At 43.3% G+C, this 23,846-nt stretch overlaps 1 protein-coding gene across 6 annotated transcripts in view; it reads left to right on the top strand.

Annotated features, from left to right (window-relative positions):
• The window catches only part of adck1 (aarF domain containing kinase 1), a 650,404-nt gene that overhangs the window by 476,808 nt on the left and 149,750 nt on the right, over window positions 1–23,846 (top strand). For all 6 annotated transcript variants that reach the window (XM_069916023.1, XM_069916021.1, XM_069916026.1 and 3 more), the window contains one exon: window positions 10,560–10,757. In XM_069916023.1, the coding sequence (XP_069772124.1) occupies window positions 10,560–10,757 (198 nt within the window). The remainder of the gene's footprint in view (window positions 1–10,559; window positions 10,758–23,846) is intronic.

Genomic DNA, 23,846 nt, shown 5'->3' with positions numbered 1-23,846 from the left:
GATGGAAGGACAGAACAAATGATGTTTCTGGCTATGTCTGTTTCCCTCATCAGGATGAAGGGACTTGCCAGAAACATCAACAACATATTGCTTATATAGCAAACTTTCCACTCAGACATTGATTGTGGCCAACTAGATTGCTCTACGAAAGAGCTGGTGCAGACTGAATGAGCTGGTGGCCTTCTCCTCTGTTCTGCTGGAGAGGGGGGTCCATGGAAATGGAAAGATTTAGGAAACTAATTCCGGAGTTTAGGTTCCAGGCAGCTAAAGACAAGGCCACTGACAGTGAAATGAAGGAAAAGGCTGAAATCTTGCAAGGTTGTGTAGCTGTAACATGGGCTTGAAAATAAAGCTTGAAATTTGGCACATCACCAATATCCCTTAACAACTAAAGGTGCACCATTGACAGCGACCTGTCAGGGTTTATCACTACATGCTATGGGAACCACTTTGCTCAAGATTGCAAATAAACTGCTGAGGATTGTGGCCATGTCCATCACACACACATCTCCCTCCCTTCCATGGACTCCAACTTTAACTCCTGCTGCCTCGTATTAAAGCAGACAACATATTACAAAATTCATCCCACCCCAACCACACTTTTCACTACCACTACCCACCCCCCACCCCCCCCACCCCATCCCCACTCCTGTCAGGAAGAAGACTTAGAAGTGTCAGATCATGTAGCATCAGATTCAAGGACAGTTTCTTTTCCATCGTTATCAGATTCTTGAATGAACCTCAAAATAGTTAAATTATGTGGCCTTTACTCTGTACCAACTGATCATTCTCTGTAACCCCACACTTTTGACCTTTTCTACATTGTCTTACTTGCTGTGCTATGTATGAGATGCCCATTAGTTTGCTGGCAAAACAATCTCTAGCATTGTATGTTCAATACAATATGAACTTGAGAATTTAAAACCTGACCAACTACTTTTCCTTATAGACAGTAACGATTGGGAGAATCGGTCTTAAAAAGTGCTTGGAACAGAAAGAGGAAAGAGAACAGTCTCTGCTTCATTTCAGAGATTTTCCAATTTCTTCAGCCACTTAACATTTCTCTCCCCCCTCTCTAGAAATGGTCGGCTGTTACTACGTACCCTGCCTGTTTCCGTGGCTTTCACTGGTAAATAGGAAATCAGTTGACCCAGTCATGTGTCCTTGCTGAATTGCCTACTTCACGCTGCTCTATTTAGAAGCAATATGCAGATGTTCCTCTTATTATTTGCATGCTACGGGAGGAGATCATTCATCCGTAATCAGTGTGCACTGATCTGTAGTGTGTTTCTGGAAGGTGTTCTTGACTGCTGCAGACCTGATGAGGTTTAGTGTGAGCAGGAGTATGTTTTCCCCTGTGTCGGTGTGCTGGTCTTTGAACTCTGGTGTATTCAGCGTGAATCTTGCAGGCATCCAGCTAAGGATGCCAATCTCATTCTCAGGGGATGTATTTTACAAAAGCTGTGGCTGAGGCCCCAGATGCAGAGAGCTTGCTTCATAAACACTCCTATAGAGTGTTCCTAAAAATGACCTCTTTGCCCAAACACATGGGCATCGGTCTTAATGAGGCTGTGTCAAATTGTGTTTGGAAACAACACTATGAAATGTCATTGAATGTTTTGTTAGATTAATCTGACATTGACAGGCCTGGTGAATAGCAAACTCTTAACCAGTATAAACCCACTGCTAGAGAAACTCAGCAGGTCAAACAGTGTACTTTATATAGCAAAGATAAAGATACATAATCAACGTTTTGGGCCTGAGCCCTTCATCAAGGTATGAATAAAATGTTGGCAGCTGCCCAAACAAAATGGGGGAGGGAAGGGGCAGGGGAGGAGCACAGTCTCACAGGCAGGAAGTAATAGGTGAATAAGGGAGGGAGGGCACTCCAGCCAACAAGGGGAGGGTGGATGGCTCTGTGAATGGAGAAGGGGGTGGAGATTTAGAGGAAAGAAGACAAAGGGATGGGGAAGAGATGAAGAAAGGGAAGTAGGAGAGCAGAAACCAGAGAAGTTGATAGTAATGCCATCCAGTTGGAGAGTGTTGCTTTCAGATAATTAGAGGTTGCTCTTCCAATTTATGGGTGGTCTTGGTTTGACTGTGCATGAGAGCATGGAGAGGCATATCAGGATGGGAGTGGGATGGGGAATATAAATGGGTGGCCATTCATTTAATATATATTTAATACATTGGTAATACACCTTTATCTCCTATGGACGGTGTGAGACCAGCTTAGTTTCTCCAGCATTTCTGTGTGTTTTTGCTACACTGTTTGACTTGCTGAGTTTCTCCAGCATTGTGTTTTTACTTCAGTTACTCTTACACGGTCTCATTAAAATACAGTTCATCCAGTTATCAGAAGGCACAGGTTATGTTTAAGTAGGACCACCCGGTTATTCATGGTGGTGGCGCATGTGTTTGTAATGAAGGGCTTGATCTGGTTCTGCAGTCACATCCCTGACTTCCAAGTGGGGGCAGGCGCGAAATCTCACAGCTGTTGAAAAACACAGACGGGGTAAGAGGAGAAAGAGGAAGAAGGGCAAGGAAGAGAAAGGTGATTAGAAAGAGGAAGAAGGGCAAGGAAGGGAATGGTGATTAGAAAGAGGAAGAAGGGCAAGTAAGAGAACAATAATTAGAAAGAGGAAGAAGGGCAAGGAAGAGAACGGTGATTAGAAAGAGGAAGAAGGGCAAGGAAGGGAACGGTGATTAGAAAGAGGAAGAAGGGCAAGGAAGGGAATAGTGATTAGAAAGAGGAAGAAGGGCAAGGAAGAGAATGGTGATTAGAAAGGCAAAGGGCAATAAAGTAATGACATCTGGTTGTAAGGCTGTGTGGTGGTGGTGTGGACCAGCACTCATCAGTCTGGACAAATAACTTGAATTGAGTTTGGAGTGGGAGGGGGAGGACGAGGGGGTGGAGGAGAAAGAGGAAGAAGAAGGGGAGGAGAAAGGGAAGGAGGTGAGGGGTGGGTGAGGGTGGAGGGAGGGGAGAAGGAGGTGGAGGGAGAGGAGGAGGGGAGGGAGGGGTGGTGGTGGAAGAGGAGGAGGGAGGGAGGGGAGGGAGGGGTGGATGAGTAAGTGGAGGGAGGGGAGGGGAGGAGGAGGAGGTGGAGGGGAGGAGGAATGGAGGAGGAGGAGGAGGGAAGGAGGAGAGAGGGAGTATGAGCAGTGGGAGTGGCAGCCAGAACAGTGATAAGCTCTTCTGGTAGGATATGCAAAATCAGAGAGCTACAAGTCTCCCTCATCACTCCATCTGGCTGCACCTCCGAACAGAACACATCAAGGAACTAGAGCTGGATGAACACTGGATCCTTTGAGAGGCAGAGGGGGAGAGGCAGTCATTCCAAGAAGGCAGATAGCTAGGTGACCGTCAGGAGTGCGAAAGGGTTTAGGCAGTCAGTGCAGCATACTCCTCTGAGTGATCCCCTCTGTTTTGGATTTTGTTGAGGGGAATGACCTACCAGGGACAAGCCACAGTGATTGGGTCACTGGTGTAGAGTCTGACCCTTTGTTTCATAAGGAAATGGGGAGAAGTGGCCTGTAGTGATAGGGGTTTCAATGGTTAGAGGCTCCAGTCGTTCTCACATACCACTTTAAGTATTCCCTATGCCATAGGTGGTCTGTGATTAGTAGGGGATTCCTTAAGGTGGTATATGGGTGGAAAGAAAAAGTTTGAAAACCACTGTTTTAATTGTCCCTCATTGACTCATTATGTGCATGGTTTCAGAACTCCAAAGGAAATGGGCCAATGACAATTTTTCTCAAGCAAAATATTTCAGTAACAATTGGGTCTCGAGCAGTGATTTTCAACCTTCCTTTCCCACTCACACACCACCTTAGGCAATCCCTTACTAATCACAGAGCACCAATGGCATAGGGATTAATTAAAGTGGGATGTGAGTGGGAAGAAAAAGGTTGAGAACCACTGGGCTAGAGGAACAGGTAGCAATCAACCAGGAGGTAAATGAAGTCTGCAGATGCTGGGCAACTGGTGCTGTGCATGAAGGGCTGGAGGAACTCAGTAGGTCATGCAACATCCAAGAAGAACAACAGGAATTTGACATTTTGGACCTGAGTCCTTCATGTAAGGATGACAAGAACAGTTAGTAAGAAAAGATTGGGTTGATTAAATTTGTATTCAGCATTTAGAAGAATGATCAGGGATATAATTGGACATAATACTGATAGCAATAGGACAGAGCAGATACAATGAAGATGTTTTCCCTGGCTGGGAGTTCTGGAACAAGGGGTCAGAGTGTTAGGTTACAGGGCAAGAGACTGAGTTGCCAGTGTTTTTTAATTCACAGGAACAGGCAGAATTCTCTGTCGCAAAGAGCTGTAGGGTCCAAGTCTCTGAATACATTTAAGAAGGAGACCGATTTCTGGACACAAATTTGACAGAGAGATCATGGGAATATGGTGCAGAGATAAGGCAACATTCAAAGAACAGTTAGGTTCATAGATAGGAAATGTTAAGAGAGATGTGGGCCAAATGGGACCAGCTCAGATAAACAACTAGACCAGGATGAATGAGTTGGGCTGAAGGACCTGATTTCATGCTGTAAAACTATAGTGGATCTGCCATGATTATACTGAATAACAGCAGATTCTAGTTCTATTTTTATCTCTCACTCTTCTGTTTTTCCCTCTATCTCCTTTCACTGAACTAAAATCAATTCTCACCTTTCCTCTTATCATATCCCATTAACACCTTTTAGCTGTTGGTCTGGTCCCCTCCCGCCCCCCCCCCCCCCACCCCACTTTTAGAAGCATAGGAAACACAGCACAATACAGGCCCTTCGGCCCACAAAGTTGTGCCGAACATGTCCCCACCTTAGAAATTGCTCAGCTTTCCCTTAGCCCTCTATTTTTCTAAGCTCAATGTACCTATCCAAAATTCTCTTAAAGGACCCTAGCGTATCTGCCTCCACCACCATTGCTGACAGCCCATTCCATGCACCCACCACTCTCTACGTAAAAAATAATCTCCTCTATACCTACTCCCCAGTACCTTAAACCTGTGTCCTCTTGTAGCAACTATTTTAGCCCTGGGAAAAGGCCTCTGACTATTTACATGATCAATGCCTCTCATCATCTTAAACAACTCTATCAGGTCACCTCTCATCTTCTGCTGCTCCAAGGAGAAAAGGCCAAGTTCACTCAACCTATTTTCATAAAGCCTGCTCCCTTATTTCTTCTCCCTTTCTCTCCCCAGTCTTTAATTCAGACGCCTAACTGCTTGAAGAAGGACTCAGGCCCGAAACGTCAGTAATATATTTTTGCGTCCTATGGATGCTGGGAGACCGGTTGAGTTTCTTAAGAATTTCTGTATGTAGCGCTGAATGACCCATTCCTGCTCCTGTTTTCTCTGTTTCTTTGTTAAGTGCTACATTTTCCACAAATCCACAAATAAATTTTAAAAATTGCCTGCAGTCTATGTGACATACTCAGAAATGTTTCACGTTTGTCATGATTGGATTCCACTCAAATATAATCTGTTGGTGAAAGTCTCACCATCGAAGATTATAGGCTTGTCTCCACTTCCCACTCACTCACACCCTCGCACTAACAAGATGGTAAGGGATTTTATTTTTCTCTTCAACCTTTCCTCCATCAGAGAACCTGGCAGGAAAAAGCATGTTCACGGGGCCCACGGAAGTTGAGGGATGTATTTCAGACTGGACGAAGTCTCTGGCCTATTGATTCCTCCTGACAATCTCTCTATGAGCAAGAGAGCTCGGAGAAAATTCACTCCCTGAACACTAGAGAATCCTCTTTTTTTAATTCCGTGAGGTTATACACCTGGGTCCTTTGAGCATTCAGAGAGATTTCACATCTTAATCTATGGTTTTGGAGAGATTATGCGATCCTCTGCGAATACCTCAGAGATGGGGTTTGAAGCATTTACAAGGCCTTTAAGAAGTGGTGAATTACTTGTTTGCCAACACTCTCGGGTCCTTGGCCCTAAACAAATGCTGCATTTTATCTAAAGAACTGACTTTTATTCTTTTTCAGTTCTTTTTTTCTCACTATTCTATATATCAACCTGAGAACGAATTGCACTGAGATTTGGAAATTTGTCGGTTGGTGGGGTGGGGGGGGGGGGAGGAGGGAGAAATGGAAGAACAGATAAGATACAAAATTCAGTGCTTTATTGAGATTGTTGATCAAATGCAAATCACATACTCAGATATATAAACACTGTATAGAGGCTGGATGATGGGTTAGAAGTGGCTGAGGAGATGCTATAAAAAGCAACATAGCAGATGTTTACCTCTGTACCGCTTGTTCATCAATTTTAGCCCCATTACATCATTTGCTATCCAACCATGTAAATAATCAACCCCTTCCCCCCCTCCCCACCCACCAACCCACACCTTCCACCATCTCCTTCTCTAAACTATTCCTCATCCCTGTGTCATATCCTGAGAGTGATCAAAATTATCTGAGCCATTAAAATTCCAAAAAATCTCCATTCCACTCTTTCAGAGTGAAACCAGCCGCATCGCTACCAGCTGTCAGTTATCTGTTAATCTTTGCCTTCTCTAAAGTGTGGCCTTTGCTTCAACTAGTATGAAGACAGACTCCAGGGTGTTTCACAGGGAGAAGAAAAACTCTCCTGGTGCTGCCTCCTCCACATGTTGACCAAATGCAAATCACATACTCAGTTGTCTAGGTAGGGTACGGAGACTGAACACAGACTGGGAGATCATTTTGTTGAGCACCTTCGCATGGTCCATTGCAACAGCAAGGACCCAGTGGCACACAATATTTCCGCACTGACATGTCTGTCCATGGCCTTATGTACAGGTTCACGATCATTTATTCAGAACCCCTGCGGGACAGTGTGTTCCGAATTTCGGATTTTTCCGGATTTCGAAAAGCCAGATTTAAGCCCACCCAAATTGTGCTGCCGTATCCACCTCCACCCCCTTCCAGTCACCCTGCCATCTCCCCCCACCCCCCTCGGCCGCCTGGCTCACAGTGCCAGTCTCCCCCCATCACCCGCCCAACTCGCGGTGCTGGTCTCTTGCCCGCTGTCGCCTCTCTCCCCACTTTCCGGATTTTGGAGCTTTCAGGATTTTAGGTGTCTGGATAAAGGATCATGTACCTGTACTGCCAAATCAAATTATAATTATACATTATATTCCATCTCTGCAATCTCCAACCAGACGTCAATTAATGTCAACCTCCAATTTCAATTAATCCTCTCTCCCAGACTCTTTCTTTTCTTATCCCTCTGTCTCCTTTCTCCAGCTCCCTGCCCCTTTCCCTTCCTTCTGCTTTGTCCTACATCCTCTCTTACTTCTCAGCTTCTTTCTTTTCTATCCTCCTACCTGTATCCACCTGTAACCTCTTGTTTATCAAGCACTCCTCTTCTTTTCCCTTCTTCCCTCCTCTCCTCTTCCCTTTTCCCCCACCTTTTTATTCATATGTCAACCTATACCTGAAAAAGGACTCAGGCCTGAAACATTAGGCATTTTCAGGTGGCCAAATTACCCCAATGTAAAGCCGCATTTTATACCCCTATACGGCTGTTGGGAGGCCACCTAAAAGTGCAAGAGGCGTCTGCGAGGTGCATTTTGTAACCCTCCTTCGGGAGGGATAATTGCCGGAGCACTGAAGTCCCCCTAAGCACCTGAATGCAGCTGCCTGAAAGCGGCTCACTGGAGCAGGACGTCAGGGCTGGTGTGGCCGGTGCTGGATGTCAGGGCTGGTGAGGCCGGCATGGGACGTCAGGGCTGGGGCAGCTGGCACGGGATGTCAGCACCAGGGTGGCCAGTGCAGTGCTGACAGCCCACTCCAGCCGCCCCAACCCTGACATCCTGAAGGGACAAGAGCCGGAGTGCACTCCGAGGCGCCTCCCGTGCAGCTGTCCCTTTCAGGTGGCCAGCGCAGCACTTTCAGTGCTGCCCCCGTACAAACATTCCACAGGTCTGAATCTGCTTCTACAGGCGCATGAAGCTATACTGCCCAATTCACCCAATTGACCTACACCTCTGGTTCGTTCTGAATGGTCGAAGGAAACCGAAGGACCTGGAGGAAACCCACATAGACATGGGGAGAACACAAACTCCTTACAGATAGCTTTGGTTTCAAACTCGGGTCGCTGGAGCTGTTACTATGCTTACCACGGTGGCTTATTATTATTAGCTGATGAATGAGCAAAGTGCAGATGGTGGGTTTAAAATGATACTGTAGGATGTTTGAAGAACAGGCCCTTGGTTTAACATTTTTTTAAAAGGCAAATCTTGTCTGGAGTGGGATGTCCTCATGGGCTTCTGATATAGTCCACCACTTAGACTTACCAAAGAGCTGTTCACTGACATTGTTTCAGGAAAGGCTATGGCAGCCATTGTAAAGAGATTTACCTTAAGGCTAAATAGATAGTTGTGAAACATTCTTTGCCATCATAGAATATGTAGTTCAATGAGCATCACTGAAATGTGGCCTGTGCTGTCATAGTTGTATCACAAAATTGTTCCAGATGTCCAGCAGTTATTTGCATTCAAATAGAGTGCATATATATAGGCATCCTTGCAAATGTATGAGGAGTTTCTGATTGAAATACACATTTTTGACAAGCTATGTCAAAAGTTCTACATCTGACACTGTCCATCCATCAATCGCTAAGTGCTTGGATATCGATACTGGCAGCAATTTTATTAAGTTTATTTAGAATTGAAGCCAGGAGTTTATAAGCACTTTGTGCCTTGCACATCTTTCATCAGATTAACTAATCAAAGAATAACTTGGGAGACCTGATCACTCCCAACAGAGCAGCACTCTGTCAGTCCTGGATTGGAGTAGCAGCCAAGCTGCTGTGTAGGGGTAGGAGTATCTCATCCATTAAGTTAAGGGTAACTCTCAAATGAAAAGAACAACCTGTGGCAAGGTTTATGGAATCATCCTCAAGGCTGAATTTTTCTCCTCCCTTCCCTGGATCTATGTGAGGTCGATGGTAGTATCTTTGTCACTGAGATCAGCTAGCTCAGAATGAAAGTTGACTGTGTAGAGCGGGACCACACCAAGTGGTAGTCCTTGAAGGGATCTAAAAATTTACTATAGGATAGGACAGGTTATGAACAAAGAAAGGCTAAAAGTAATCTGCTATTTCTCTCCATGTAGAATACAAGAAATTATTTACTAATCAGGGCCTTCAATCTCTTGACAACAAACACCCCTCCCCCCCAAAAAAAAAAAGTCAGGGGTATTTCTGGTGATGAAAAGTCTTTTGTTTAAATGTTTGAATTATTAACTTCAAACTGATGATGATATCACTAGCAGAGGAAATTTACCAGGATGTTGCCTAGATTGAAGAACAACATTTACCAGGATGTTGCCTAGATTGGAGAACAATTCTTATGAAGCAAGATTGGCTGAGTTAGGGTTATGCTATTCTCTTTGGTGTGATGAAGGGTGAGAGGAAACTTAATAGAGGTGTATAAGATTAAGAGATGCATAGACAGGGTGGTCAGCTGGTAACATTTTTTTTCCCAGGGCAATCATAGTAAATACCAGAGGACATCTGTGAAAGGTGAGTGGAGTAAAGTTTAGGGGAGATTTCAGTGGCTGCTTTTTACTTAGAGTGATGGGTGCATGGAATGAATGCATTGCCAGAGATAGTTCAAGAGGGACATTTAAAAGACTAAGATGGAATGAAAGAGAAATGGAGGTTATGCATGTGAGGCAAAGAAGAGTTAGATTGTGGTGGAGAAGGTTTATATAGGTCAGTACAATATTGTGGGTGAAAGGTCCTGTTATGCTGTTATGTTCTATGCTCTGTGTTGTAAGGGTGCCGACATGAACTTCTGACATTACATCCTGTTTTAATGGGGAAAGCCATGAGTTGAGGACCTATCTGGAACAGCGTGTATCTTTGAAATCAATGTAGTTGAATGGACTTATTTGACATTAGACACGAACATTTAAGTTTCATTGCCATAGTGAGGATCCTCTAATCTGGATGGGAATCCAAAAATGGGGGCCATCAATGTAGCATATTCACTCATATACCTGATAACAAATTTAGTAGAACGTTCTTTGCCCAGGACATCAGCCTTGGAAGTCAGCTCTCTGGTCAAATCCGTAAGCTTCAGCTGAGCTGGAGTTCCAGACCCAAAATCTCTGAGTTCAAGTTTGACCATCTGATGCGACACTTGCAATTTATGAGCAGGGGGATGTGCCAGGTTCCTCAGAGAAATTTCAGAGACACCTTAATGAGTTGTGGTCACAAGGTTAGGACCAGGTGACCCACTGGAGTGATTTGGGTGAATGGTACAGGTTGATTGAAGATAAAGTTTCCAGAGTAGGTACAGAAGAAAGAAAAAATGGAAATGCTGACTGAAAGATAATTAAATAAAGTAATGAGAAGAAGCCTGAAGAATATTGTTAACTGAGTGGATCAGTTGGGCAAATAGGCATAATTTGGCTGTAAAGTGTATGTTAAGATTTGAAAACCTATTAAATGCATTAAAAAATCAGCTATTAATTTTCAAGCTTTTGGTCACTTTTGTCAATCAACTGATCCTCAGTTGTAACTGTTCCCTTGGTTCACTCAGACCCTGACAGAGGAATTCCGCTTGGATTATTGCCATCTGTGGTACTCTCTGATTAAGACTGACATGAAGGGTATTGAGACGTACAGCCGGCGACTCGGAGCTGGGGACCTGTATCCACTCTTTGCCTGCATGGTAACCGCCAGATCCTGGGCATCCATAACCAAAGGAATCGACCAAACACCAGTCACCAAAAATGAGGTGAGCAAATCTTAGCAAGTTTACAATTACACGGCATTGGCAAGAGATTTTAACAGTTCAAGGCGCAAGATCCCATTTATTGACATGCATGCAAAATTCTTTTCTTTGCCCTTTCTCGAACTACTTGACTTAAAGTAAAACTGTTGCATTAATTGAAATCCTGAATTTTTGCATCAATGTATCAGGAGGTTGTAGATTAAATCCCACAGCAGAGATTGGAGCACAAGCATCCGAGCAGATGCTCCATTGCAGTACAGAGGGAGCGCTGCATTGACTCTAGGACTGCTGTTTGGTTGAGATAATGAACCGATGCCATCACCTGCCAGAGTATCCAAAGAGCTTCTCAAAAATGTGCAAAGGGCATTATCTCTGGTCTCCTGGCAACACTTCTCCCTCAGCCATTATCTCAATAACAAACTATCTTTCATTTTGCAGTGCATTCTATTTTTAATTCATTTTTTGAAAATTCTGACATGCAAGGCAATTCGTTGTCTGTTTTTAAAGGTTTTTAAGAGAATAGGATCTTGATCCCTGCTGATGTGGGGGCTCCAGCCATGCTCAATTTGGCTGCCAAACTTTCTAGACTTCAAAAGGAGTTAAACAAGAAAGTCTGCAGATGCAGTGTTTGTAGGTTAATGTACAAAATTGCTGGAGAAACTCTGGAGGTTCTTCATGGCAAAGATACATAGCCAACGATTCAGGTCGGAGGCCTTCGTTAAGGTAGGAGCAAAAAGCAAAAAACGTGCCTGAATGAAACGGTGAGGAGAGAGCCAAGGGGAGGAGCACAGCCCCACAGGCAAGGGGTGGATATGGGTGAGAGGGCACAAGAGAAAAAGGCTGGGAAGCGATAAGACGAGAGCATAGCTCCCTGAATGGAGAGGGAAGTGGGTGGGGAACTGGAGGAAAGGAGATGGAGGGATAGGGAAAGAGCGTGAAACAGAGGAGGGACCTAATCAAAACTGAAGAAGTCAATGTTAATGCCATCCAGTTGGAAAGTGCCCAGACAGAACGTTAGATGTTGTTCCTTCAATTAATAGAGGTCTACAAAATTCTGAGAGGCTTAGATAAGTTGGATAGCCAGCACCTTTTCCCTGTGCAGGAGTAGCAAACACCAGATGACATCTGCACAAAGTGAAGGGAGGAAAGTTTAGGGTAGACATCAGAGGTAAGTTTTTTTTAATATACAAAGAATTTTTAGGTGCTGGAATACATTGCCAGGAGTGGTGGTGGAACATTGGAGTATTTAAGAGAGAAGCACATGGATAAAATAAAACTAGAGGGTTACAGGGTATGGAGGATTTAGTACTTTTTTAAAAGGAATATATGGATCAGCACAACTTTTAGGGCTGGAGGGCCTGTACTGTGCTGTTGTGTTCTATGTTCTAATTTGTAGGTGGCCTGAGTTTGGCAATACATGAGGCTATGGACTTATGAAGTCAAGAGGACTTCATCAGCTGCAAAGTGCTTTGACTAGTCTGAGGATCATAAAGGGTTTGGTGGAAATGCAAGCCCTTCATTTAATCCAGATGTGGGGCGCGCTCATTGAAATAAAGAAGTTCTTTTCCACTGGAGACTGTGCTGAATGTGAGTTCACACACTACTCAAATCAAGCCTTGCCTATGAGCGAATGGGCCTCCACTCAGAACCTGCCTTAATCATGAAATGCTCCTCCTTTGTTTTACTGTGCTGTGGGAACTCATCACCCTCCCAGCTCTGCCTCTTGAATGGCTGACACCAGCTGTGGAGTTGTGGCTTTGGCTGTGCTATACCACCTGACCAGTTGGAGTGGCTTATCAAATGGATTTCAGTTTTATTCTTGGTGAGATTCTTAATCTGATTTTCTTCTCCAAAGGTAATTCTCACATTACTCTGAATGGGGCATTAAGGGAATGAAAGTCCCATTTCTGTGTGTGTGTTATTGCATGGAGAAAGCAATGAAAGCTATGGGATGAAGTGAGAATGGTCAACAGTAGCAATAACCATTTCTTCTTGATGTGGTGCTTTGTTGAGAGTGGTGAATGAATCTGCTAACAAGAGCTTCTTGCAGGCTAATGATAAAAAGGTGAGACAGGATTACATGAATGTTGGAAACCAGGGATCTCCTTGAATGACATCATATATGTAGATACAAATTGGGAGAAGGAATAGAGTAAAAACACATCGAAATGCTGGAGGAACTCAGCCGGTCTTGCAGCATCCATAGGAGATAAAGATATATTGCCGACATTTCAGTCCTGATCCCTTCTTCAAGGAATAGGCAAAGAAAGGAGAAGGAACATACGATTCGGTTCCTTATCATGGCCCAATCTTTAACAAGGTCATGACTCATTTTATTTTAACTTCAATTCTGGATTCTTGTTGAATTGTAGTAACCCTTATTTAATCAAGAATCAATCTACCTGATCTGTGTATCTCGCCACCCTGCCTTCCCTGTCTATCCTTTTACTGAGGGAGGGGTAGGGGGTCCATACCATTCCAATCAAGTAAAGTCAAGAAAAATGTACCAGCCTAGGTGTTCCCTACCTTTGTTGTGGGTGCCGTAACTATGGCCTGTTGAGAGTGGGGAGGGGGAAAAATGGCTCAGACTCAACAGCAAGGGTTTCACTGACTTGAAATGTCTCTGGACCAGCCCCATAAATACTGTGGTTTCAAGAGCAGGTCAGAGGATAGGTGATGACTGTAAAGGGGGTGATGGAATATTTTCCACTTGCCTTGATCAATGCAAGTTCACCAACACTCAGGACAAATCAGTTCAATTGACTGTTATTCTACTAATCACCCTAGATATTCATTCCCCTCACCATTATAGATGCAGGGTGCACCATCAACCTCATGCACTGCAGTTACTTGTTTCGTCCACTGTGGCAGCATGACTTTGACACCAAACAGCACAAGGAAACCAAGCAAATGGGAACACAAGCACCCTTGTATCCTTCTGAAAGTCATGCACCATCCTGAGTGAACAAAGAGAAAATGGAGAGACTCAACATGTCAGGCAGCATCCATGGAGGGAAATGGTCAGTCAACATTTTGGTTTGAATCCTTTATTGAGACTCACTTTGGATACTGCCTGTCTCTCTGAATTCCTTCATCTTTTCTTTGTTCACACAGCTTCTGCAGTTTTTGTGTTTCTTGAGTGCACCATCTCTATTCCTTCATTATCACTGAATCTAATCCTGGAATTTTCTCCTCACCAAAAAGTCTACAGCAATTCCAGAAAATGGCCCCCACTGCCTTCTCACAGGCTGATGGGATGTCAATATATGTCTGCAACATCCAAAGAAGAACAAATGAAACCTCTCTCTCAGGAAAATCGGTGCATGGACCTCAATAGCTTTTGCTTTTCCAGGTTTGAGGTTATTAAATGATGAGACCTTGTGGGCCTCTGGGTTTGTGATGTTTCATTCTGATTGATAAGTACTGCCCCAGAAACATTCTGTCCTAAATCATTGGGATCATAACTTCCTTCAGGGACCTTTTCTGCAAGAATGGACTTTTTCAATAAATCAGCATGGTGGCGTAGCCATCCCAGACTGACAGGCTCACTGCGACTGGATGAGAGTTTCAGCCCTTTGTTGACTTTCTGACCACTTCAGGAATTAGCAGTGAGCATATTTCCTTCTTCATAAATAGATTTTGAATGGCACGGAGTTATCTGCAGAAAGCAGTGCACTGTCGTTCATTAAAACATCAATAGCAAAGATAAAAGAAATAACCCTTTGTAGGCCGAGAGAAAAATGTGGACTTTCAAACTGTGCAGTAATGTAACTGTGCTGGAGTCAGAAATTCAGCAAATATTCATAGGTTGAATTAATATAGGTAGAGTTGTTAAACAAAAGCACTTTGCTATAAAAATGGTGCCGGTGAGCAACAATGACCTGTGTGCTTCAGAAATCCCTACGTTGAAGCTAGAAATCTGAAGTACAGTAAAAGTCCTAATATCCAAACTGCTCGGGGATTGGGTCGGTCAAGGTTTTTGAATTTTCCGGATTCTCAGGCAGTACACCTGTGCCACTTATGGAATGCATGCACATGCGCTTGCAATGCATTAAAAAAACAGTGCACCTCATACACATGTAAACAAATAAAGAACTATAAACAGATAATGAATGTAAACCACCGACTGTGCAATACAGAGATTTTTTTTTAAATCAAAGTGATTAAGAGTCCTTAAATGAGTCCCTGATTGAGTTTGCTGTTGAGGTGTCTGATGGTGGAGGGGGAGCAGCTGGTCCTGAACCTGCTGGTGGTGCGAGTCTAGTGGCAGCAGCATGTGCTGGATGGCGTGGATCCTTGATAATTGCTGCTGCTCTCCGATGGCACCGTTCCCTATAGATGTTCTCAATAGTGGGGAGGGTTTTTCCTGTGATGTCCTGGGCTGTGTCCATTATCTTTTGCAGAGCTTTGCACTCAGGTGTATTGGAGTCCCCATACCAGATCATGATGGAGATATTTGCCAGGATTTCTTGTGTCATTACCGAACCTTTGCAAACTCTTGAGGAAGTAGAGGTGCTGATGTGCTTTTATTTCATGATGCCTTTAGTGTGTTCAGTCCAGGAATGATCCTCTGAGATAGTGACTCCCAAGGACTTAAATTTGCTCACCCTCTGATCCTCCAGTGATCACTGGATTGTATACTTCTGGCTTTCCCTTCCTGAAGTCAACAATCATCTGCACTCTACAGCTACATTTTTGTAATGGTCACTAAATCATACCTATTTGTGCTGATGTGTGCCACAAGTTCATTGACCTTGTTTAGAATTTTAGCATTCAGCTAAAATGTCCTTACCCTCTTTATCCATTTAGAATCTGGTAATCATTGTGACTTCTACATTTCATTTTCCTGTACTCCACTCTTACTTTTCAGTTTTCTAACGTTTCCTTTGATCTCTGCATTGATTCCCTCTTTCTTCATGGACTCCTATCTGGAGTGAAATACAAAGGTTGCAGACGCTGTGATTGCAGTCAAAACACAGAAATACTGAAGGAAATCGGCCGCTTTTGCAGAGTCCAAAGGAGGTAAAGATATATTACCGACATTTTGGGCCTGAGCCCTTCCCATCTGATTCCCGATTCCCCGTCATTTTGGTTTAAACCTCTCCTAACAGCACTAGCAAACAATCGTTCTGGGACATTGATCCTGGTCCTGGTCAGGTGTAGATCTTCTGGTTTGTACTGGTCTCACCTCCCCCAGTACTGGATTCAATGACCTAGTAATCTGAAACCTTCCCTCCTGCACCCAGTTCTCAAGCCACATATTCATCCTAATTATTCTGCTCTTCCTACTCTGATGAGTATGTGCCACAGGTGGTTATGTACTCATCCCACTTAGTAACTATATCACTAGTACTGACATGAAGGCAACAACTAGTTGTTCACCCTCCTCTTTCAGAATGCCCTGCAGCCACTCCAAGACATCCCTAACCTTGCCCCATCTGTTTGTCCTGGATTTAGCCACAGAAATGCCTATGAGTAACCCTTACCATGGAATTCCCTACCACTGTTCTGATACTATTTTTTCCTGCCCTCCTATGCCACTTAATTCTCTTAATCTAAAAAAAATCTGTTGTGTCTGTTGTATTCAGTTGCAATTTGGTCGCCTCATTGCAGGAAGGATGTGGAAGCTTTGGGGAGGGTGCAGAGATGATTTACCAAGGTTTTTCCTGGATTGGAGAATGTGTCTTATGAGGCAAGCTTAACCACCTGGGGCTTTTCTCTTTGGAGCAAAGAAAGATGAGAGATGAGTTAATAGAAGTCTACAAGATTATGAGAGGCATGGATAAGGTAGACAGCCAGCAGCTTTTTCCCAGGGCAGGAGTAGCAAACACCAGAGGATATCTGTACAAAGTGAAGGGAGGAAAATTTTTGGGGGAGACATCAGGGGTAAGTTTTTTTTTAACACAAAGAATTGTGGGTGCCTGGAATTCATTGCCAGGGGTGCTGGTTTAAAAGGTTGACTAGGTTTATATAGATCGGTGCAGCATCATGGCCTAAGGGTCTGTACTGTGTGTAATGATCTATGTTCTAACTTTCAGAAGTTAGATGTGTTTTTGAAGGTGGAAAATTTGTAGGGCTTTGAGGAAGAAGAGGAGAGTTAGATGAATTACATGGCTCTTTTTGGAGAGCTAGCATCTGATAATGGGCTGAACAGTCTCTTTCTGTGTTGCATCATCCTGTGATTCAGCACAACCCTGATCTTCATTATAGGGATTAATTGGATCATAAAAATAGACACAAAAATCACAGCAAGATCTGTTGTTTTTTTTCCCCTTTGGTTTTTTTTCAGTCCTTTTAAAGCCGGCAGCATGTAATGATAATGCAATGTTTGAGTCATTTCCCCCATCAATCAAGTCTGGCTATAAATGGCAGAGATTGATTTTATGCACATAATTTTGATGTAACTATCTTCCACACTCACCATTTTCAGTGATGAAAATGATCAACGAAACGTAAAGACAAATGAGTGTTGAGGAATAACTATTAATTTGCATGTTTTGCTTACATGAAAATTTAAAGGAATTAATGATTTGGTTGGCCATGTAGGTAACTTGATTAGTAAAATTGGTGCAGTGGAGCATGAGATCTAGATCAGTTGGGAAGTGGGACAAAGAATGGCAAATGGAACTTAACTCCCACTACCCTCAGGAAGGAGGTGCAGGAGCCTCAAAATCAGGACTGCAAGGCTAAGGGATAGTTTCTTCCTGTCAGCTGTGAGAATGATGAACAGTATCAAGAAGGGAGGGAGGGAGGCAGCAGAAAGGAAATTATAGACCAGTTCATTGGTTGGAAGTCGATTGTCAAGGATGAGGTTATGGAGTACTTGGAGGCCCTTGACGAGATAGGCCAATGGTTTCCTTGAGGGAAAAGCTTGCTTGGCAAACCTATTGGAATTCTTTGAAGAAGTAACAAACAGGCTAGATAAAGGAGAACCATTGGATGTAATGTATTTGAATTTTCAGAAAGCCTATAACAAGGAGCTACATACTAGCATGGGTAGAGCATTGTCAGGAACAGAGAATTGGAACACAGGGATCATATTCTTGTTGGTTGTCAGTTACTTGTGGTGTTCCGCAGGGATCAGTGTTAGGGCTACTTTTTATGTTGTATATCAGTGATTTAGATTATGGAATGAATGGCTTTGTGGTCAAGTTTGCAGAGGATATGAAGATAGATGGAGGAGCAGGTAGTGTTGAGGGAACAGGAAAGCTGCAGAAGGACTTAGACAGATTCAGAGAATGGGCAGAGAGGTGGCAAATGAAGTGCAATATTGGAGAGTGGACAGTCATGTACTTTGGAAGAAGAAATGAATGGACAGATTATTTTCTAAATGGGGAAAAAATTGAAAATTTCCAGATGCCAAAGGACTAGGGAGTCCTTGTGCAGGATAGCCTGAAGGTAAACTTGCATGTTGAGTTGGTGGTAAAGAAGGCAAATACAATGCTGGCATTCATTTCCAGAGGAATAAAATATAAGAGCAGGGATGTGATATTGACACTTTATAAGAACTGATGAGACTTCATTTGGAGTATTGTGTGCAGTTTTGGACTTGTCATTAAATAAAGGATGAACTGATGGTAGAGAGGGTTCAGAGGAGGTTCATAAGGATTCTGAGAATGAAAGGGCAATAATTTGAGGAACATTTGACAGCTCTTGACCTGTACTCATTGGAATTTGGGAGAATGAGGGGGATCTCATTAAAATATATAGAACGTTAAAAGGCATGGACAGAGTAGATGTTGAAAGGTTGTTTCTCTTGGTGGGAGAGTCGAGACAAGAGTTCACAACTTCAGGATTGAAGGCCAGAGATGTGGAGAAATTTCTTTAATCAGAGGGAGATGAATCAGTGGAATTTGATGTCACAGGCAATTGTGGAGGCCAGATCCTTGGGTGGTTTTAAAGGCAGACTTTAGAATCAGATTCAGAATTTATTGTCATGAGCAGGTCACAAAACTTGTTGTTTTGCGACAGCACTACAGGTGCAAAATTCCTTAAATTACACTTAATAAAAATAAATCAATTCATGCAAGAGAAAGTGAAGTAGTGTCTGTGGTTCATTGTCCATTCGGAAATCTGATGGCAGAGGGGAAGAAGCTGGTTCTATACTGTTGGGTGTTCATCCTCAGTCTCCTGTACTGATTCCTGATGGTAGTAATGAGAAGAGTGCCCGGCCTGGGTGGTTCTTGAGCATAGCAGCTGCTTTCTTGAGATACTACCTCTTAAAGATGTTCTTAATGGAATGAAGACTAATGCCCATGATGGTGCTGGCCGAGTTCACAACCCTCTGTATTCTTTTCCTGACCTTGGCAAACAGTTATACAATCAGTCAGAATTCTCTCCATGGTACATCTTTAGAAATTTGCAAGAGTCTTTGGTGACTTATCAAACTCCTCATGACGTTTGGCCACTACTGGGCATTCGTCATGATTGCATCGACATGGAGATACCAGGATAGATCTTCAGAGATGTGAGCACCCAGGAATTTGAAGTTCTTAACCCTTTCCACTGCTGACTCCTCAATGAGGGTTCATTTGTGTTCTCCTGGTTTCCCCCTCCTGAAGTCCACAATCAGTTCCTTAGTTTTGCTAACATTGAGTGCAAGGATGTTGTTGTGATGCCACTCAACCAGCTGATCTATCTCACTTCTATCTGCTTTCTCATTGCTGTCTGTGATTCTGCTGTTAACCATGGTGTTGTTGACAAATTTATAGATTAGATTTGAATTGTGCTTAGCCACCTTGTAATGGATGTAGAGCAAATAGAGCAGTGGGCTAAGCACACATTCTTGAGGTGCGCCAGTGTTGATTGTCAATGTGGAGGAGACATTGTTTCTGATTTGTACTGACCGAGATCTTCTGATGAGGAAGTCAAGAATCCAGTTGCAAAGGGAGGTGATTCTGAAACTTGCTGATCAGTGCTGAAAGATTGATCAGTTCTTTATTAGCCAGGGCATCAAAGGTTATTGGGAGAAGGCCAGGGAATGGATCAGTTCAAGATTGAAGGCAGGGCAGACTCGATAAGCTGAATAGCCTATTCCTTTCATAGGTCTTATGATCTCTCCTATAACTATGTAAATCATCCCAATTATTTACATATATTTCTTTTGATTATTTACATGATCATTATGTGCTGTACATTGGGTGTTTTTGTGAATGTACCATGGTCTAGAGAGACATTGTTTCATCGGGTTGTATGTGGATGATCAGATGACCATAAACTTGAAATTTGGTAAGAAATTTGGTAAGAAATTTGAGAGTGTTGAAGAAAAGAGAGGCCTAGGGTAACCAGTACATCATTCCATGAAAATGGTAATTCAGGTAGACATGGTAGTGAAAAAGATATTGGGCATGCTTGCCTACATTGGGTAGGGCACTGAGTACAATAGTTGGGATTTCATGATTGTTCTGTTCAAGGCATTGGTGAGACCACACTTGGAGTAGTGTGTATAGTTCTGGTTACTTGATGATGAAGTCCTAACTTTTGTCTTCATTTAGCCCACTCAATGAAAACAAGCTGGCCAAGTGACATATTCTGCACTTTTCGGGAACTATGCACCTATACCTTGAGGCTACAGCACTCTCCCAGGCTCTCCCATTCACTGTGCAAGTCCTATATTGGTTTTACTTACCAAAGTGCAACCCAGCTCACCTGATTACATTAAATTCCATTTACCCACTCCTTGGCCCCCCTTTCCAACTGATCTTGATCCTGTTCTAATCCTTCCTCATTCTCCGCTACACAACCAATTTTGATATTATCTGCAAATTTACCAATCACATTAACAACAATGGCATCCAAATCATTAATATAGAGAAGGTAATAAACACCAGTGACCTCTGCAATACATCATTAATCACAGGCCTCCAATCAGAAAAGCGATTTCCCCCCCCACCCCCCCCCCCCACCACCACCACCACCCTTCTATTACTCTCTGACTCCTTCCACTAATTTTGAATCCAATTCAATACACAAAAGTGCTGGAGAAACTCAGCAAGTCATGCACCATCTGTAGGAATTAAAGGGTAACCAATATTATAGACCTCAACCCTTTGTCAAAGTATGAGCAAAAGACAGGCAGGTGTCTCAGGGGGGAGCAGGGCAAAGCAGCAGGGGAGGGTAGAAAAGAAAAAAATGCTGAGAAGTGGTGGGAGGGAGGATAGCTCTTAGATAGGAAGGGGAAGGGATTGGGGAGCTGCAAAAAAGCAGACAGAGGGATAGGGAAAGAGAGACTCAGGGAGACATTTAATGGAAATTGGAGGTCAATGTTAATGCCTTCTGGTTGGAGAGTGCTCAGATGGAATATAAGCCATTGTTCCTCCAATTCACGGGTAGTCTTGGTTTGGCAGTGCATGAGACCATGAGTAGACATATCAGAGTGGGAATGGTGTGTTGGATTAAAATAGATGGCCACTGGGAAGCCCTTGCTGTTAAAGTGGACGGAGCAAAGATGCTCAACAAAACAATCTCAATACAAAATTAATCCAATTGTTTACTTCAACTTTGATGCCATGAGATCTAACCTTCCAGATTAACCTGCTTGTTCAATCTACCCTGACTATGAATAGATGAGGATGGACACAAGATATTAGGTGTTAACAAACACTATTGATCATATTTTATTCTCCACTTGTTAATGTTATCTGATCACTGCAGGAACTATAGAGTCATATCGCACAAAAATAATCTGATCCACCTACTACCACCATGGTATTGGTATTTATTCATCCCATTTACCCACATTAGAACCTTATCTGTCTTAATGCTTCTCAAATGAAATCATTGTATCTGAGAGGAGTAAAACTTGAATGTCTGTAGTCGCTGTGATTGAAGTAAAAATACAATGCTGGAGAAACTCTGCAGGTCAAACAGCGTGCTTTATACTGTATAGTAAGATAAAGACACAGAACCAAGGTTTTGGGCTTCATCAAGGTATAAGCAAATTGTAAGCAGGCACCTAAATAAAATGCTGGGGGGAAGGGGGAGGAGCACAGCCCTACAGGTAATATGTAGATGAGGGAGGGAGGTCACAACAACAAATAGGGGGAGGCAGAATGGAGAGGAAGGGGACAGAGAGCTGGAGACAGAGGAATGGTCAGTAGGTGACAGGTGGACCAAGAAAGGGTGGAGGATGATGGACAGATGAAGTCAGGTGGGATGGATCTGGGAGGCAGTGAGAGGTGGAAGTAGACAAAGATTAAAAAAGTGGAATCAATAGGGTTACAAGAGACACGTGAAAGGAAGGAGCCAACAAAAGTCAAAGTTTGGAATTTATTGCGATTGGTGAGCCAATGGCAGTTGAGAGGGAGAAGATGTGAGGGAAGCAGGACTTAGTAAAGAATAGGAAGTGAGCGAGAGAGCCTTGGAGTTGTGCACGTCAGGAGAACTGTGGAGAACTTGAGCATGGAGATGCTGAAGACATTGATGATGATCTCAATGGCACTGAGCATATTGTAAGTGGTCACAGGTAGAAACAGGCAGTTCTAAGAGTCTTGACCTTGCTTGACATACACCAAGATACCAGGGCTTCTTTTCTCCTTGGTGTAATTAGTTGGAACATCAGGCAGTGGCATAAAAGTTTGTGCAAGTTAAAGTGACAGTTTACTTTCATAATGTGTTGTTTTACATCAAAGCTCTGCACATTATTGTGTTCATATATCACTGCTTCAATATCAATCTGCCCCTTTGAAGTGAACAGATGAAATTACTAAGCACAAAATCAGCCTGCAGTCAAATAGATTTTAATTGCAACTGGTGCAAGATATTTCATTTTGCCAGGTGCATGCTGCAGTTCTGGATGCATCTGCAGCATGAAGTGGCTGGGTTGATCTCTCAATTGTAAATGAAGAAGACTTTAGCTGTTTTTCAAGTGTGGTGGACATGATTAGAACCTTTATTGCTATTTGAGGATGCTCTGTCTGGTGGAGAAGAGCTCCTTGCTGATAAACAGTGCATGTCAGTAGCAGGTCCACTCCAGCAAAGGAACAGCATGAACGCAGAAGAGACGACTTTTATCAGCTCCCTCATGCCTTTCGCTTATTGAAGATGATCTTGAAAAGGTAATAAAATCATCTTCAAAAAAGGCGGAAGTACAAGGCCTCAATAAAAGTAAGAAGCCATTTCAAAGTAGAAAATACATCAAGTGTCTCTTTGGTCTTATACACATCACTGAAGAATTACCTGCCTGTTTTACGTGCCACAAAATGTTCCATTCACTAAATTGCAAGAGGCTGCTTTTAGTAGGTGATTTTTCACATGGTTTCATTTTCTTGAACACAAAATAAGTATTCAGGTGTTGGCAGTACAGATTCCTTATGCCATGTGCACAAAATACTAAAAACTTATTTGCCCTTTATAGGCACCCAAAGAGACATCATAATCCAGTGCCCCTATCAAGATGAGAAAGAGAAGCAGGAGAATCCCCTCAGAGACAGTGTATCCATAGATTCTACTTCAATCCCGCAGCTTCCTAAGCTGCTGTAACCTCCATAGCCACTCGGCTTCCTGGTTAGACCAACAGTGAACCAAAGCTCAAAGCACCCATCACCTGAGACCCTTTGGGCTCACCTTAAGAATCCTGGTCCTGATACCTGATTTCCAGAAGCCTATGGCCTGACACAAGGATTTCAACCATCAAACTCCATGCTGGTCACTGCAGTATTTTTCTGCCCTGCAGGGTTCTCTTCCAGGAGGTCTTCTGCTCTGGTGCAGTGCACTGGCCTGCTTCTTGACCAGAACCCACAATCATTGTGGTGTGGGCAGCCAGCCTGGGCGCCATCATCTTGGGCACAGATCTCTGAGGATTTTTGTTGTCCAAAAAAAAATGCTCCTGGTCCCATTCTTCGGGCACGTTAAACCTGCACTGGAACGCCAGGCAAGTTGCCCGCAGAGGAGCACTGTGTCTTCACTCCCTTACTTTCCCCAGGGCCCTACCAGTGACAGGTCTGCCATTATCCAGCTGCAGGAGTGTGTCATCAAAGTCAAAACAAGGCACATAGAGGCACGTAGATATTCAAGAGAGCGTAGTGCATTGGAAAGTAGCCATCATCATCAAATCGCCCTACCTCTCAGTCTTGCTCCTTAGGACACCTATTA

The sequence above is a fragment of the Narcine bancroftii genome, chromosome 2, assembly GCF_036971445.1.
Source record: "Narcine bancroftii isolate sNarBan1 chromosome 2, sNarBan1.hap1, whole genome shotgun sequence".
Lineage (NCBI taxonomy): Eukaryota > Metazoa > Chordata > Chondrichthyes > Torpediniformes > Narcinidae > Narcine > Narcine bancroftii.
Note: the sequence above shows the minus strand (reverse complement) of the source record. Positions and strands in the feature narration are given on the sequence as shown.